General features: G+C 43.0%; 1 protein-coding gene across 2 annotated transcripts in view; it reads right to left on the bottom strand.

Moving 5' to 3' along the window:
- Positions 1–229: 229 nt before the first annotated feature.
- The window catches only part of RPIA (ribose 5-phosphate isomerase A), a 69,990-nt gene continuing 51,540 nt past the window's right edge, over positions 230–18,679 (bottom strand). For both annotated transcript variants that reach the window (XM_044294374.1, XM_044294383.1), the window contains exons 9-10: positions 18,372–18,471; positions 230–1,639 (exon numbers count right to left, since the gene is read on the bottom strand). In XM_044294374.1, coding sequence (XP_044150309.1) covers positions 1,542–1,639; positions 18,372–18,471 — 198 coding nt within the window. In that variant the 3' untranslated portion in view covers positions 230–1,541. The remainder of the gene's footprint in view (positions 1,640–18,371; positions 18,472–18,679) is intronic.

Here is an 18,679-nt window from a genome sequence, read left to right as displayed (position 1 = left end):
CATTTTGGTGGGTATTTTAGGTTCAATCATCCTTAATCACCTCTCAGTATAACACAACAGTCGGTGCATAGGTATAATTAAAGGGTTGTTAGGATTAGAAAAACATGGATATTCTTCCAACATGTAGGTGATGTCTAGTGTAGTTCATCACCATTGAAGTAAATGGGGCTGAACTGCAATACCACCCACAACCTGTGGACAGTGGCAGCTCTGTTTTTGGAAGAAAGTGGCTATAATTCTCCAGTTTTGGTCAACCCTTTTGAAGATATCAAATCACTGTGTACTACAGGCAGCCATTTTCCTTATAATGGAGCCCACCCACCTACTAGGAGCCCATGGCTTCACTGTGCAGATTCAATATAAATCCCATAGCCCTAGTAAAGCGGCTGTGCCACACTAAGATATCAGAAAAAAAAATTGATTCCTGCGTGTGCAGAAGTTAAATGCGCCGAATAATTAAATTCACGTCAAAGAGCAGTCAACTTTATGGCACTAGTGTAAAATATTAAAAAAAAATAATAATTTTTTTAAATATAAGAAATCTGTAAATTAATAGGACGGTTCAAAAAACAAAACACCACAAAAAAAAAAAAAAAAACTGGATGGGGAGCTCCCAACTGAATGTAAACGCCCGACCCTTTTGTTCTCTTTATCAGGAGGTGGCATAGTAATACATTGGTATCCCAATGGTGAAGGTTAATGGGAATGGAGGCATTAGGGAACTCTTATTCTGGGGTGTAAAAAATAAAAAATAAAAGGTGATCCAATTGTCTATGGACGGCACCCACTATTTTCCCACTAGAAATTTTTTTTTTTAATCTCTAGTCAAAATGAACACCTAGATTCATCAAAATATCTACAAAGAGGCTCCATTGTTCATCTCTATGAACTAATTCAACATCTAGTACAAAAACTGTAAAACAAAAAGATGTGAAATGTTCCTTAGCAAGCCACAAAGTTGAACCGTAAAGGTTTTTGAAAATGGAGTTCCCCTTGAAGAGCAGGCCAAACAAAGCGATTGTCAGATAACTGAACACAGTGCAAGGTCATTTCTTTTGAATAGGTACACTTGGCATTACAGTTCAATTTCGCACATTTCGGTCATTAAAAGGTTTACTGGTGATTATCCTTATACATGATGAAGGTAGCCATTTTGGGGGCTAAACTGAAATTCATGAAGATGCAGCCCATCAACTAACCAGCATACAATTACATAAATATTAAAGTACCTCAGTAATGTCATTGGCCTATGGTGCATAGATGAGTTGTATCCATGTTTAGTTTAGCCCACAGAATGGTTGCCATTATACAGTAGGTTGTCCGGCCTGGCTGTTTGTCTTATGCACATGGCACAGGTAGCATAATGTGGTTTGGTACCACTTGAGTCCCTTATTTAAGACACATCAGAAATGTACCAAGAAAAAATAAAAGGCAAAATGTGAGACATAAAACAATACAACTGAAGAAAAAATAGCAAAAAAGTATAGAATTGTCATGGAAACGATTGGCTAGGGGCAAGGCACAAGAGATGTGTTCAGGGTCTAATGTGCGGGTTTATCACGAATAGACACGGTTCCGTCCTCCATGCCAAAGTAGACTCGTTCGGCCATGTTAATGAAGAGCCCAGTGTCCACCACACCTACAAAAAAGCAATGCGAGGTCAGTAGGTTTCCAAAGAACAGTATAATGAATATTGAAGGCAACACACAACATAAGATCTAATGTGTAGGGCTATATAACTACCGTAAAAGTAGGGGACATGATCACTATAGGGTCTGGGGTGGCAATGAGCATACCACTGAATACCATCTACCCGAGACAGTTACTAGGAGTGGCTGATCATGTAAAGACATATGGCACCAACTGAAAAATCAATATTAGCCGTTTAAAGGGGCTGTGCAAGAATTCTGCCAGCCCTTGAAGGGAAGATGACATACCAGTGACTACTTCCTGGTGTTGGCTTCCCAGTCCTCCTTCCCCTGGTCTGCAATGCTCCGCCGTGTTCCAGCAATGTCAACATCCAGCATGGCACCACCACAGCCAATGATTGGCTGCGGCAATGTCAAACCAGATGTTGACATTGCTGGAGCCCAGCAGAGCATTGTAGGCCGGGAGAAAGAGCGGGGAAGCAGGTACGCCGCTTTGGATGTGGGGGACCTGTTGGCAAAAACTGATATTGAGGCGGCGTTTTGTTTGTTGACGATTCATCCAGACAGTTTCCACTTGTTGGGTTTTTAAATGGGAGGGTCAATTTACGTAGATTGTTGTTACCGATGGGTTGTGCGATTTTGTGTTCTTTGTTCGAGACTTTTAGCTCTTTTATTAAATGGGTAGTGAAACAGGAGGCTGGTTGGACTTCGGTGCTGCATTACCTTGATGACTTCCTGTTTCTGGGACCGGCAGGGTTTCGTGTATGCTTGGTTCTGCTGCATACAAATGGAACGGATGGCGGCGAAATTCGGAGTTCCTCTGGCCCCGGAATTGCAGATTTGCGTTCGGAAGTGGCTTTTTTGCGGCAGGCTAAGATGGGGCAGCTCCAACGGGTGCAGTCCGTTTTAGGCAAGTTAAACTTAGTTTGTCGCATTTTGCCAATGGGGTGTGTTTGTCGTCACCTGGCCATGGCTATTACAATTTTTCGCAATTAACTTTGGTGGATTGGCTTGCGTGGTCTTTTATGGGGTAGGGCGTTACCGGAGTTTCGTGTGTATGCTTCTCTTGATCGGCCACCTGATATTTTGGTGTTGCATGTAGGTGGTAACGACTTGAGGATCTGTTGATCTAGAGATGTCATTTGCGACAAAATTAGATTTGTTGCAGTTGCTGAAGGAGGTCCCTGATTTATTGGTAGTCTGGTCCGACATGGTAGCTCGCCAGTCTTAGAGATTTGCGTGGTCAGTTGAGTGGATTATTAAGGCTCGGGTCAAATTGAATAAGGAAGTGGGCCGTTTTGTGTGCAGGCAAGGGGGTTTTGTGGTAAGACAGATTTGGAGGCGGCGTCGCCTCAATTTTTGCGTACTGATGGGGTGCACTTGAATGATGTCGGTATGGATCTATGGGCCTTGGGGCTTCAGGAAGGTTTGGAGACAGCCCTTAAGGTGTGGCAGGACGTACATGGGTGAGGTGTTACCAATGTTCGGCGATGGCAGGAATCTGGAGATCATGGGAGGCAAAACAAGGGTTAATAGATGCACGTTGGAGCGGGCATTATGAGGATAGGTAAGCTGAAGAGTCAGGGCTAAAAGGCCCACAGGTGTATAGGTTTATATATTGGAGGATTCGGTACCCTTGGGTTGGTGAGTGCGGCCAAGGGTAAGGTTTTAATACAAGTGGAGGTGGTGATTGACAGGTGGCAGTTTACTTGGGTTGCCCGCCAGGATCCTTCAAAATAGGTTATATTGATGGGTAGGTTGGATTATGTTGCGGTATTATGTTATTGCATGTTATTATGCGTGTTACGCCTTATCATTAAAGAGGTTTTATACTGAAGTATTTTATTTAAGAAATCGGCTGCTACGGCCTTATACCAAAAGGAAGTCTGAGTATTATTGGGTTGGGTATTGAATGGGTTGGTAGCCGAAAGAATCTTGCATCCTAATAAGTCAAGTCTCTTGACAGAGCTTGCACTGGTGATTTGTGTAGTCTTTTTACTGGGAAAAGAAGTCTGATGTAGAAAACCAACCGCCCCATTGTATTATAGCAAAGTTGTTAGGGATTTGCCCGATAAGCTTGCTGACCATTGGAACTGTGAATGCTTACCGGGTTTTAAACATGGGTCGGAACTCATGATCACTACAAAGTGCAACAATAGGCACCAAAAAGTCACCTGCACCTGCTGTTGTTGCCCTAGCGATTCCCAGTTTAAGAAAGTAATAATAAAATTTCCCCAATAAAAACCATACACCCTTCCCCTACAAGACCCTTCTATTTTTGTGATGAGGGTGGATAGTGCCTACCAAGCTCATTTCAGTTTAGAGGATTGTTCAGGAGAGGAGATGGATACTGCCAGATTGAGGGATTTGCCAACACAAAATATACGTTATTAAAGAAAAAATAATAATCAAAAAAGGTGTCAATAGGCTTCACATACTTTATATACGACTATGACTTTACCTTGATCATGTGTTACAAATCCACATAATGTGGCTCCTGCAGCCAACGGCAAGTGGAATTTTCCATTCAATCATAGTGTAAGTAATGCCAAGAGGACTTTACCTAGATTACAGCACAAACTACAGTCATTTGCCATGTGGCGCTTTCACTATGGTTTCCATGAGATGTACTGGTAGGATAGTTTATGTATTAGTCAGAGAAACTAGAGACAGTTTCATGAGGGCGACTGAAAGAAGAGATTGTGAGAGCTGCACCTGTTCCACGTACATCTTCTCTGATCACAGGAACATCAACGTTCAATTTTGATAGAAACGAGATAGATGAATGGATAGATACGAGATGGATGGATAGATAGATAATAGATAGATAGAAATGAGATGGATGGATAGATAGAGTCAGGATAACCACTACCATCACACATACAGTGATAGGGTCCAGGCAGTTTAGGCCTGCACTATCTACTTGCACAGTGACCCCACAACTGGACGACTGTCCCTATACTGTGATACGCGCGAGTGCAAGCAGTCGTACGGTAAAGGGTCAACTGACAGTCTGACAATGAAGTGCAAGATACACCAGAGACAAATTAGAAAACTAAACATGCCAAAAAAGTCAGAACCAGGAGATCAAAAACAATTCCGAATCGCCAGAAGCCAAAGACATAATCACAATAGCAAATCCAGAAATCCAAGCCAAAAAGGAGTCTATAATACAATAAGGGAACAGCAGGGTGAGCCAGAGGACGAGATTTTCACGGACACCTGCACATGCAGGCATCAGCGCTTTATGCTCTGGAGCCCCGGCGCACCACCTCATTGGCCTGCGGCTCCCATGTCAGAACGGGCCGCCCAACAACCTTGGCTTCCCCTGGCAAGCAGACGCTGCTGCCGCATGGAGGTAGCAGCAGCCAGGGGAACTGTGACATGATAGATAGCAGCACTGTGAAATGAGAAAAATAGTAAAGTGTTTATTGCGCCATACTAAAAATGAGCAAATGGATTCTACAGAATTGATATTCGTTCCAAATTTTCTAAAAAGGTTCGGATTCTAACAAACATGAATTTTTTTTGCAATTTGTTTTAGGGAGAGGGAGAAAGAAAGAGAAAGACACACATACTAGTATGCTACTCTGGGTTTCTGGGCAATACATACACGTTGTCTGGGGGTACTATTTCTCATTACAGAGAGCATATTGTAGGCCGGGCAACAGTCCTCTGAATTTCTCTTTCCTAAGCCTATCTGAGGCCGGCAGATGCAAGATGCGCTAATTTTCATAAATTTTTCCCAGAGGAGCATTGTTGGGCTTAAAATAATCCTCATGCATACTCTGCACCCTCAAAAAAAGAGAAATAGTACCCCAATCAAGGCCTCTCAGGCAGCCAAGCAAATTATTTTATTTTGTGCTCAGCACTGCTACAGGGTATTTACCCAGAAAAAGCAGGGTTCCTAGTATGAGACGCTCTGCTTTCCTTCCTTTCCTTTCCTTTTAAAGGAAGACTACCTTGCAGGCCTCTTTTGGAGAGGCATTATGTGGGGACACAAGCACAGCAAAAGATAAAATAAATCTTATCAAGAAGCACTGACTGAACAGTTTGGCAAGATAAGCACGCCCCCTAACCGTCCCCTCTTCTGTGTGATTGACATCCTGCAGTGCGGCCGGGGATCGCGGTAGTCTCACGCATGCGCGGTGCGCTCCTTGTTACTGCGCGATGCCGGCTCCCGCAGTTAGCCGGGTTTCAGCAGCACACCGCGCATGCGCGAGACTAATGCGATCCCAGGCCACACTGCAGAATGTCAATCACACAGAAGAGGGGACGGTTAGGGGGCAGTGCTTATCTTGACTTGAAGCAAGGAGGCCACTGCCCCCTTGACTTCAGACTGACCAGCGAGATAGCAGCTGATGGCGATTAAAACATTGTTGGATTGTGTTTGGACCCCAGGACCCAGGGGAATAATGCTGGCACCTGAACCATCTGCATCACTTGAAGTGAGGAGTGCTGCCCTGCCATATATCCATATATCTATGTATATGTATATATCTATATCTATATAACTGCAGATCAAATAATACAATATTGATACATAGCGATCGTAGTGCATACATGTCAAATTAATGCCCATTATACAAAAGTACCTAAATCGGAACTATTTAAGTCAATAGTGCTGGAACCGTTTTATTCGGATTCTATTCACTTACAATGGTATTGGATGCCAGATCCGGTATGTTCATTTTAGATATAATACAACAAGATCCATTCTGAACAGATGCAGCCAGTTGCATTATTCAAAGGGATGTATTTTCCTACGGCTTTGAGATCCTATGCCGGATCTCAAAATCAGAAAAGAAAATGCAGATGTGAAACTAGCCTTAGTATCAACACCGTGGGTCGGACACTCTGGGAGGTCTTTTGTCTTGGATAACCCCTTTAATGTAAATTGCCACCATAAAAACAAGCAGCAAACTTGGTGAAAACCTTTGTGTGGTCGTAAACTCCGGTATGGGCACACAGCAGGCCTCAGAAAGAAAGGAGCGCCATACATTTGAAGGCACACTAAGGTACCCCCACAGTAGAATCCCACAAAAAGTGACCCAATTTTGGAAACTACACCCCTCAAAGAACTTATTGAAGGGTGTACTGACACTTTGACCCCACATGCTTTTAATAGAATGTAGAAACGCTTCAGTGTGGAAATAAAATTTTAAAATTTCTTCCAATAAAATGTTGCATACACGTCCCATTTTTATTTTTTTATTTTTACAAGGGATAACAGGAGAAAAAGCATCAAAAATTGTGTTAAGCGCTTTCTCCTGAACACTGCAACACCCCATGTGTGGTCGTAAATTGCTGTTTGGGCACAGAGCAGGGATCAGAAGAGAAGGAGCGCCAAATAGCTTTTGAAGGGCAGATTTTGGTGGAATGGTTACGGGCACCATGTTGCTAGTGTTCAGCTTCTGGACACCAGTACAGCCATTTTCTGACAACCATACATTGTATTTTTCTCTCAATGGAGCTTTATCATTGGTTCTATTATGGGGTACATACAACTTTTTGATCGCATTTTATTTTGCTTTTTGGGAAGCAGGATAAAGATAAGGTGGCAATTTTGGCATTTGTTATTGGGGCCAACACATGTGCGGGGAAAATGTTATCTTTATTCTGCTGGGATACCAATTTTATATTGTTTTTTATGTTCAAGAACAGCCAGACCCCTACCGTTACTCCTGCACCCACCCGATCAGCGTGCCGTACCTGTACGCGGCTGTCAGGAAGTGGTCATCTGGTGCTTAGATATTGTTGGACTATCCTCAGGAGTTGTGCCAGACTCAGGATCCCCTTCCGTGTTATGATAGCCAAAAAATTATACACAGTGTAGAGAAGCCCCACTGCACTCCAAAATGACTGCCAAGTCCTTCATGGGCACCCAACACAGGAAACAAATTGCAGAGTAGATGGAGCCAGAAGCAGAAGGCTCCATCAGCTGTGTTGCGGCTGTGCCGGGCTTCTGAAGCTCAACTGCCATTCAAGAGAATGGGAGCTGAGCTGCCGTATGCTGGTGCTGGATACCGCACAGTACATGAGCCTTCTGCTCAACACAGCTGATCTGTAGGGGTCTAATCACCACAGATCTAATATTGATGACTCAAGTTGTCCAAGTCCTGGGAAAACCTCTTTAAATAACATTTTTTTTTTTTATTATTTTTTTTAGCAAAGCCGGATTAGACACTGCAAAAAATTGAAAAGTGAAATGCAGCCATTCAGCCATATCTGTAGATGTGTCACAGGACTCACACGTGTTATACTATATGCCACTCCTTAATACTCTAGTCACACCTAAATCATTACTGACCATACTCTGAAGAACTTATTATCAACACTCAGTAGTGAGAGCCGTACAGTATGAACAGTCTATATAGTGCAGGGCTCACAGCAGATATCTACTCTGTGCCCTCCGCAATTACAAGAAGTTACATGTGAATAACCATTCAACAGCAAACCTAGGCAATGTTCAGACCCCGCTTTAGGCCTCATACACACTATCATTGTTTTGGTCCGCATCAGAGCCGCAGTTTTTGTGGCTCGGATGCGGACCCATTCACTTCAATGGGGCCGCAAAAGATGCGGACAGCACTCCGTGTGCTGTCCGCATCCGTTGCTCCGTTCCGTGGCCCCACAAAAAAATATAAATAAATAAAAATAAAATAGAACCTGTCCTATTGTCCGTTTTGCGGACCACAAAACACACAATGGTCGTGTGGATGTAGCCTTAGTATGACATAATACACTGCAATACAGAAATACTGCAGTGTATTAGACAAGTAGAGGATCACAAATTCAGAAACAAAAATAAAAAAGCTGGAAAAAAAAAAAAAAAAGTAGAATTTCTTTTTATAAAAACCTCAAGGGCTCTTGAAAAATAAAAACCTAAATTGCAATTTTTTTCATTCTACCTCCCAAAAAAATAAATTGTATGTACCCCAAAATGGCACTGATGACAACTAGAAATCATCTCACAGCTCTTTCGACTGAAAAACAAAAATGTTATGGTTCTTTAAAAAGTGGTGACAAAAAAATTGTATTTAAAAAATGAAAAAAAATAAATAAAAAAATGGTTTTTATATCTGCATAATTGTACTGACCTACAGAATAAAAAGTTAGTTAGTCATGGTGAAACCTATAAAGACAAAGGCTTAGAAACAACAATGTAAGTGTGTTTTTTTTCACGTCATCCCCAAAAAATTGATTTCTCCTATATTTTAGATGCACCCCCAAATAAAATCGCATTTAAAAATACAACTTGCCCAAACACAAATCTTTCATACGGATATAAAAAAAAATATATATATATATATATTTTTTTAAGTTATGGCTTTTGAAATGCATAATTTCTGCAACATCCAAAAAAAAAAAATCCTAAAAAAAAAATGTAAAAAAAAAAAAATCGATAAACAATAAGAAATGATAGTCTTACTCTACATATTTATTGTAGTCACATTCTGTTGTTCAGTGGGAACACTCTGCCCTCTAGTAAAGTATTTTTTTTAAAGTGTAGTAGCAAGTAGTGACAAAAGGTAACGTAAAAAAAAAAAAAAAAGTTTTATAGGACAGTACTCTGCTACCATCTTGTGGTCCGTACTGATATAATACTACATATTCTCACTCTGATGCTGCCACCTGCTGGCCAAATTAATAATTAAAGCTCAATTTGCTGGGTACTTCATACATCTAGTTAAACCTACAACAACCCACTATTACAACGCATTAATCCTCAGGAAAAAAAACATGAATAAACACCGTAAGGCAAATAGTAGGACTGCGGCTGTATAATGATATCATTATACAGCCGCAGTCCTACAATTTGCCTGAGTTTCATTGAGGACGATGCTAGGATAGTTTGGACGGTCATGTTAAATGTTTGAGGGGATATGGTATCGTCATCACTAGCCATTACTTATTCTATTGTCATCCGACTCCTTAATATTTTTGCAACTGTGGCTGCTCAGGGTGCAATTTTCCCTCAAGTGCTCCGCATTGTTGAGCCCCATTCTAGAGGCTCGTTTCTTCATGTACCTGTCCCTTTTGACTAACACCGCTATTTATTGTTCTATGTAATCTAATGAAATTTTTTTTTAATACAAATAGCATCCTCATTTTTGGGTGTTTACTTCATACGTATATCCAAAGAATAAAGTGTGGAGACAGCACGTCTGTGGATTTTTAGACATTGGAGAGATGACAATGGAATTGTAATGTCCCGGAGTGCCATTACCACTCCACACCCAGCTACTGTCTCCTATGGGCTAAAACGATGTCATCTTATGCATTTATTTCAGGTCCTACACACTGTGCATATTTATTTCTTTTAACTGTTTTTGTTCATGTAGTTTACCTGGTTCACCAGAAGGTGGCAGCAAGCATGGCAGAGCTACATTTATAGAGCATGGAACCCTACTTTCCATTCTAACCCTCTCTCTAAGGAAGGGAGGAGACTAGTTAGTGACGAGTCAGTTCAGCTTACTCCCTCATAGGGGTAAGGTGTACAGCAGGTGCACATCCCTGTTGGACGAGCCCTGTCTAGGCCAGCTAGAGCACCTTCAGCTCTGCTGGATGTGGAGACCACAGCTTGGAGCCTCTGAAGTCAGGAGGAGTTTTCCCTGGACAAATCTGGAGTCAGACCACAGAGAGAAGTTGCAGCATCCTGCAGAAGCAAAGATTCTTTTTAAGCCTGTCAGTACAGCAGAGCCAGAGCAACAGATGTAGCAGAGAGGAGTTTGCCTGCCACAGTTTTAATGCTAAAGCCTGCTGGAACCAAGATAAAGTTTGTAAACTGTTTGGAGAAACGTTTATGCCAAGTGAAGCTGCTTTTTAACTTCATCACAAAATGTATTCTTCATCTCCAAGTTAATTACTTCCTTTTTCTGCTTTCGGCAGGCAACGTCTGGGGTTCCAGTGTATCCAGGTAGGAGCACCGTGACATGTGCACAACACATTAAGGGACATTGTAGGTCACCCTACACCACTCTGGCATTCCTACACCTGGGTACCACCAACACCATTTCTTTAAGGGACTCTGCCCTATTGTTTTTGTGACAACAGTTGATACAAAGCAACATTTACTTTGAGGGTACGTTCACACTAGTGTTATTAGAATCCGGCATGCAGTTCCGGCAATGGAACTGCCTGCCAAATCCGGCAAACTGTATACAAACGGATATCCTTGTTTTCCGGATATTAAAAAAAAATTTAAGATCAAAAGTGAAAATAGCTCCTTTGTCCCGGCGCATGCACAGACCGGAAAACCGGATCCAGCAATGCGGAAATTTCAAGAACACTTGGTACCGGATCCGGCATTAATACATCTCTATGGAAATGAATGCCAGATCCGGCAAGTGCGGCATTATTCCAAGATTTTGGCCGGAAAAAATATTGCAGCATGCTGCGGTATTTTGTCCGGTCAAATACCGTGAAAGGAAGGGAATGGAAGACATCCTGATGCAACCTGAACGGATTGCTTTCCATTCAGAATGCATTAAGACAAAACCGATGCGGATTTCAATACCGGAAAAGAATAACGCTAGTGTGAAAGTACCATAAGGGACCCCTTGCCGTCCGCCTGACGACTGCAGAATGTAGGGAAAGGTTTATTAAACGCAAGTCTACGAACAAATAAAAATGATTTGCCTGTCCCTAAACATTTCCTGGAGGCTAAACATAATATTAACCAATTGAGATTCAGCATTATTGACCATGCGCCGTAGCAGAGAAGGAGGAGATAGAGGACCATTATTAAAACAAAGGGAATTAAAATGGATACATGAAGTTGATACATTGGCCCCTAGGGGCATGAATACTGACCCATATTTTTGAACATTGCGACCTGTGATTTGCTTTCGATGTTAATGATTCTGCATCCCGTTCATTCTGTATACGGTTTTTATTCTCTCTTTTCAGATACTCACTTTAGGACTTTTTATCACATGGACGTTTTTTGACGAGGTCTTTTTTAAAGGACAGCCAATTCCCTTGGTGAGGGAAAGATTCACCGTAGATTAGGTCATTGGTCTATAGCCTCCTCTTGTATTCCATTTGTTGGTAGAATGCATATCATTTCATTTCATTGCTGACAAGCTTTTATAAGGATTACATTCCCGGTAAATCCATTAGGAGTTACTGCAGTTAATAATACCATCATTTTGCGCCATTTACGCGCAGTTATATTAAGCTCACAAACTCTTTACAATAATCACATTCCCGGTAAATCCATTAGGAGTTACTGCGGCCACTTAATATCTTTAGTTATGTGCTACTTCTACTAGTGATGAGCGGCAGGGGTCATATTCGAATTTGCGATATTTCAATATTTTGTAGAATATTCAAGTATTTGCAAATTCAAATATTAGTTATATTCTACGATTTAAAAAAAAAAAAAAATATTTCGGCAAGGTAATGATAGTGTAATATGCGAATTTTCGGAATGCAAATGTTATTGCGAATATTCGAGAAAAAAATGAATATAGAGCAATTTAGCTAATATAGTGCTATAATCTTCTTTGTCTAATAGTTGTAAGTTTAAAAATTTGCAATAAAAATTTGCATTACAAAAATTCGCAAACACTACTCCTAAAGTCAAATATACTGCAGCCTTCTGATTGGCCCACATGCTAGAAGCAGGGAGGGAGCATGTGTACTGATTAAAAAAAAAAAAATTCATATTCGAAATATTTTGTGAATTTTTGAAGTACCTATATTCGCGATAAAAATTTGAAATTCGAATATTCGTGATCAACACTAACTTCTACATGTCAATACTTTTTAGCGCCCTTAGCAACGAGTCTCCATTAGCAACTTCTGCGCCCCCTGCTGGACATCAGCACTACAAATCGACATGAATAGGTGATTCGGCACACATGCGCGCTCTTTCTAGTTGCACTTACGATTGGCAGCCACATTATGCCCACACTCTGGTGCGTAACCTTATGCACATGCGCACCTCTTCTGTATCGATGATATAGGAGGACCCACATTTAGAACGTGGGTCACATATAGATTGGAGGCTTATCCCGATGACCATTAGCATACTATGGGGGTGGCACTTTAGTATACTGCATGGAGGTGAACGCTGGTAGCACATGCGGTTAGAAATACTGCATGGGGGTGAACGCTAGAGATGGCCTTGCGGTTTGCAGCGAACTTTGCGCGATCGCGATTCGTCGAACATGCAAACATATGGCGATGTCCGCCGGTGCCATATTCTTTTGCATGGCGCTGAACTTTGACCCATGTTACATCCATCAGGTGGGACAGGACAGCCAATTGAGACATTTCAGCACATGGACATACCCCCACCCTATAACAGAACCCGATCTGGCCGCCATTTTACATTCAGTGTTTGGCAGTGTAGGGAGAGGTTGCTGTGTGGAGTAGGGATAGGCTGTTAGGGACACCAAACGCTAGCTGATAGGGCCACAAAAGTACTTTTAAGGACTGGTATAGGTGTGCTATCGATAGGTGTGATATACTTATAATATACTTTCTAACATAGAAAGTATATAATGCAGTTGTATTGTGCAGCAGCTGTGTGCGGTTCTGCTGAGATACTGCAGCTATACAGAGTGACAAACACTATTGGAAGAACTATTTGAAACGGGTGTGATATACCTGTTGCCCAAAAAAAAAAAAAAAAAAATGATTGAGGGGTGTGATATACCTTCTTCCACAAAATACTGATTGAGGGCTGCAATATACCTGTTGCCACAAATAAACAGGGTGGTGTGACATAACTGTTGTGGCAAAAAAAATAATGGAGGCCTGCGATATACCAGCTTCCACAAATACTGCTCTTCTCTAGGGACTTAGGCACAAGGTCATTTTAAAAATGACAGGAAGAGGAAGAAGAGGAGGAGGAAGAGGAGGAGGAGCTTCAGACACGCAGAGTTTGTCAGCAAGTCTGCACTGTGACTGTCTCTTCTCTGTGGGACAGGGGAAGGGGAACTCTTCGAGCTGCTGCTGGATGCTGCTTCATGCCATTTAGTTGTTTTACTGCTTCATTAAGCAGTTTGCCTCCATGACACCTCCCCCCCCCCACCATATCCTGTCCCATCTCATCCTCATGGAGCCCCTGCTGTCTCCTTTCCTCCCTCATGTATCCAGAGCTCCTGTTCCACCCTCTTCTGTTGCTGCCCTGCACAGACCACCTGCCACTACTTCTTGTATGAATCCCCCTCAGTGCCCCTTTTACCTACTTGCTGTGTTCACTCTGCCTGTCCATCCAGGGCCCCGGGCCCCTGTCTCACTCCTCTGCCTCTCATTATGGTGGTGTCTGAACTGCATTCACCATAAGGACAGTCTAACGTCACAGGGTCAGGTGCCCCATATACCCTGAATTGTGCCCTCTTACCACACCCTGTGCAGTGCCCCTAGTCATTCCCTGAACTGTGCCCTCTTATACCCTTTTATCCGGTCACTGTATGGCGGTGGTAGCCAATAACTGTATGGCCATAACTATATCCCTTTCCCTGCCCACACCACCTTTTTTTAGACCTGGCATGAGCGGGAAAAAGATGCAGATTTGACACAATCTGTGTCAGATTAATATAGACGTATTTCTATATAATAAATGACTCCCTAATTGTATTATAATATGGGGGTAGGGCTAATATCTTTATAATATATAGATTCTTGTGTATTATACTGTGCCCTGTATTTATTAGTAGATAAATGATCCTTAGGAAACAGTCCTCATCCCTGACCACCAGGACCAGTTAGCGCTCTGTCAGTACATGGCGGCCTCCCCTCCTCTGTGTACTGGGGCTTATTCTGACACTAGGGCTGGGTTCACATCCCATTTTTGCCATCCATTTAATGCATACCAAAAATGTATGCGTTACCAGATGCCTCAGACTGATGCTGTACAGTGGCGTTCATTCACCATACAGTTCCATTGTAAAAAAATATATACCGTATTTTTCGAAGACGCACTATTTCCCCCCCCCCCCCCCAAAAGTGGGGGGGAAATGGCCAAGCATCTTATAAAGCGGACACTTCGCTGGCCGCTATGCTGCACAGCGCGGCCAGCGAAGTATCAGTGTGGAGGGAGGAGGCGGGGACACTCATGGCGAGGCCCAGTGCAGTGACTCTACTCTAATGCACCAGGCCCCGCAACTGTTAAATACATTCAATCTGATCTATATCTAAATGTATACGCTCTGTTCGGTACTTACTGTAGTACCGTAAGTATAGCATCAAGACGGCGCAGACCTGCAGCTCCCTCCGTCATGCGCCGCCTGCCCCAGCTCCCTCCGTCATGCGCCGCCTGCCCCAGCTCCCTCCGTCATGCGCCGCCTGCCCCAGCTCCCTCCGTCATGCGCCGCCTGCCCCAGCTCCCTCCGTCATGCGCCGCCTGCCCCAGCTCCCTCCGTCATGCGCCGCCTGCCCCAGCTCCCTCCGTCATGCGCCGCCTGCCCCAGCTCCCTCCGTCATGCGCCGCCTGCCCCAGCTCCCTCCGTCATGCGCCGCCTGCCCCAGCTCCCTCCGTCATGCGCCGCCTGCCCCAGCTCCCTCCGTCATGCGCCGCCTGCCCCAGCTCCCTCCGTCATGCGCCGCCTGCCCCAGCTCCCTCAGTCATGCGCCGCCTGTTCTCTCAAAGTGAGATAAGCAGGCAGGCGGCGCATGAGGAGGGAGCTGCGGCAGGCGGCGCATGACCGAGGAAGCTGCCGGTCTGCGCCGTCTTAATGCTATACTTATGGTACTACAGTAAGTACCGAACAGAGCGTATACATTTAGATATAGATCAGATTGAATGTATTTAACAGTTGCGGGGCCTGGTGTATTAGAGTAGAGTCACTGCACCGGGCCCCGCCATGAGTGTCCCCGCCTTCTCCCTCCACACTGATGCATCTGATGGGGGATCTGTAGATGACATAAGCGTCATCCACAGATTCCCCCATAACAGTGCGTCATCCACAGATTCCCCCATAACAGTGCGTCATCCACAGATTCCCCCATAACAGTGCGTCATCCACAGACCATTAGTTCAAAACCTACCAAAAGCACACCTTTAGGTTCTAAATATTTTTTTCTTATTTTCCTCCTCAAAAACCTAGGTGCGTCTTATCATCAGGTGCGTCTTCTAAAGTGAAAAATACGGTATATACCTTAACGTCTGTATTTTTTTTTACTGGACTCTGCAGGATACAAAAACATGGAGTGCTGCACATTTGTATACATCAAACCGATAGGAAAAACGTGATGTGAACCCAATAGGAGGGTGTGCAAAAATGTTCTGTGGGGCCCAGTCAGTTTTAGCTACATGAAATAAATGGACGGCACTCGCAACAATTGGGATATATGGATCTTATTTATTAGGTTATAAGGATAAGGGAATTTTAAAAATACCAGATGGTAATTAACATATAGTTATATGCCTCTTCTGTGTGATTTTAATAAAAGCTGGGATGTGTGCACTCTTTAGAAAATAAATAAAATATTAAATAAATAGTAGATAGATAAATATTAGTCCCTATAAAAGATTTTTTGGTTTGATGTCCGTAAAAATGTAATTTAATGCCCATATAAAAAGTCAATGTAAAAAGATAAATAAATATAAATTGGTGTCCATCTGTGATTAGAAATTCATAAAGTCCATAACAAAGATTTCATATAATCAAAAAAGGAAGTCCATAAAAAATTCATAGACGATTCATATAGTTAGAAAATTATGAGTTCATATAGTTCAAAATTACAAAAAGAAGTGCAACTGGAGAAAATATCGCTGAAGGCAGTTCATATAAATGGTTGAATGGTCCCAATATATTAGCCTCTTTGGATATAAAATAGTTGGTGATCCCTTATAATAAAAGAACACAATAGAGGTAGTTGTGAATGCAAATAAATCGTTCCTGTGTATGCTCCTATATTGGAGCTTGCATTTGTGTAGAGGCCGGATCTCCACCTGGAAGGGAAAAATTTGTGAAAATGTTTCACAACACAGGAACGATTTATTAATATTAATTAATAGGGGGTCCTTAAGTGGTTAAGGCCCTGTCCCAGCAGTGACGTCATGACAAGTGTCTCAGTGCTGCAGCGGGCCTGAGGAGAGTAGGAGCTAGTAGGAGTTAGTGAATGACAGGACCGTCGGCTCCCCTGCGCTCCAGCAATAATAGGTATGTGAGGGGGCCAATGGAGGGAGGTCATTACACTGTGAGGGCCCCTTACACAGTATAATGACCCCTAGTGCCCCCCATTTAGTATAATGATCCCCAATGACCCTCCATTCAGTAGGACCACCAGATTCCCCCATTCAATATAATGACCACCAGTTACCACCATACAGTATAATGACCCCCAGTGCCCCCTCCATACAGTATAACCCCCAGTGTGGAGGCCACTGGGTGTTATTATTCTGAATGGGGGGCGAAGGGGGTTATTATTCTGAATGGAGGGCCACTGTAGGGTCATTATACTGTGTGTGGGGCCACTGGGGGTCATTATACCGTGTGGGAACCACCGAGGGACATGTAAATGTACAAAAATGCCTCAAGGGGGCCCACTGGGATTTATCGCCCAAGGGCCCACATGAACCTGGAGCCGGCCCTGCCTTCACCCACCTAATCACAAGTTCTTTTCTGTCAGGTGAATGCCTAATTTTTGGGGCCTGTACTCCTGTGGCCTAAAACAAAAATATGTCTAGGCTCCAGCTGGGCACATTTTTGAGAGTTTCCCTTTAAGACGCATAAAAATGGCCCCTGATTAAAATGCATATTTTTTGTGGGAATTTTTGCCAATGATCCCCCTCTGGTATGTCACTGTCTATGCTGTGGGACTATTTGTGCACTTCTAGTAAGTATTTAGTGGCTGCAAATATGACCTGAAGGTTTTTCAGGTTCGCCTGCCATTAAAGTCAATGGGGCCCTGCCGCGAACGTGCATTTCGCAAACCATCCCGGCAGATGTTAGTCCATCACTAGTGAACGCCGCCAGCAGGTGGTCACCATATATAAATAGCAACCTCGTTGCACAGGGAGTATCTTTGTTCTAGTGACACAATCTGGAACACAAATATAGGTAGGCACAATTGTTGCGATACATTTGTTATTCTAGATGATATATGGGTGGTTATTGTCATATGCATTTTTCATGTTGTTTTTCACTTTTGACGTTTGGATGACGCATGGTCAGGTGAACAATTGACCTCCAATCATGACGTCTCCCTCTTGTCAGGTGACTGACTGTCCCTCTTTGATGAGGTCACTATTAGGGTATGCATGCATGCTTGAAAAAAGCTTTACAGCCGAAACGTTGCATCTGGAATAAAACTTCACAAGAAGGACGTGCCGTCTCCACACTTCATTCTTTGGATATACAGATTTCTGATTAATTAAGGGAAGCTCACCACTTTGGAGACACGCACCCACTACTTCTCCTAAACAGGAGTGCCGTCTGCCTTTTCTTTGTCCACCACAGATCTCCATTTGCTGCAAATATTCATGAAAATTGATGTCGTTGGTGGGATTAGCTGCTGTGGGGCTTTGGAGAGGAAGGGGACGTAGCCCTATTGGTACCATACGCTTTCTCACTGGTTAATAGGAAGGTGCTGAGAACTCACCTTCTGCAGGGGAACTGCTAAAAATTGAGGCAGAGAATTGGCCCAAGGATCATGAACAGGCCCTTTGGAGGGGCATAAATCGGGCACCATGATGGGGGTCCTCTTTGATCTATGGATACTACCACATGAAGCAGTAGTATCACATTACATTTGTCTTACCTGGAATCATTTTGATAGCCGTATTAACAGCTGCCCAGTCATGAACTTTGTCAAACTTCCAGTCAAGCAAAAAATTCCCATTATCCGTCACCACTGGGCCCTGTATGGAGAAAAAAAAAAAAAAAAAAAGAACCAGTCACATTTAAGCAATGGCATAAAAACTGTTTATTTAATCAAATTATATAAAATAAATCGGATAAGTTCCCCTAACATCAATTAGGAACTGATTAGTGGGAAGTCAATTACATTAGAGCTCTGTTTACTACACAGCCAAAAATGTCCTGCTACTTGCTACCACCACTAGGGGG

The sequence above is a fragment of the Bufo gargarizans genome, chromosome 1 (assembly GCF_014858855.1).
Source record: "Bufo gargarizans isolate SCDJY-AF-19 chromosome 1, ASM1485885v1, whole genome shotgun sequence".
Lineage (NCBI taxonomy): Eukaryota > Metazoa > Chordata > Amphibia > Anura > Bufonidae > Bufo > Bufo gargarizans.
Note: the sequence above shows the minus strand (reverse complement) of the source record. Positions and strands in the feature narration are given on the sequence as shown.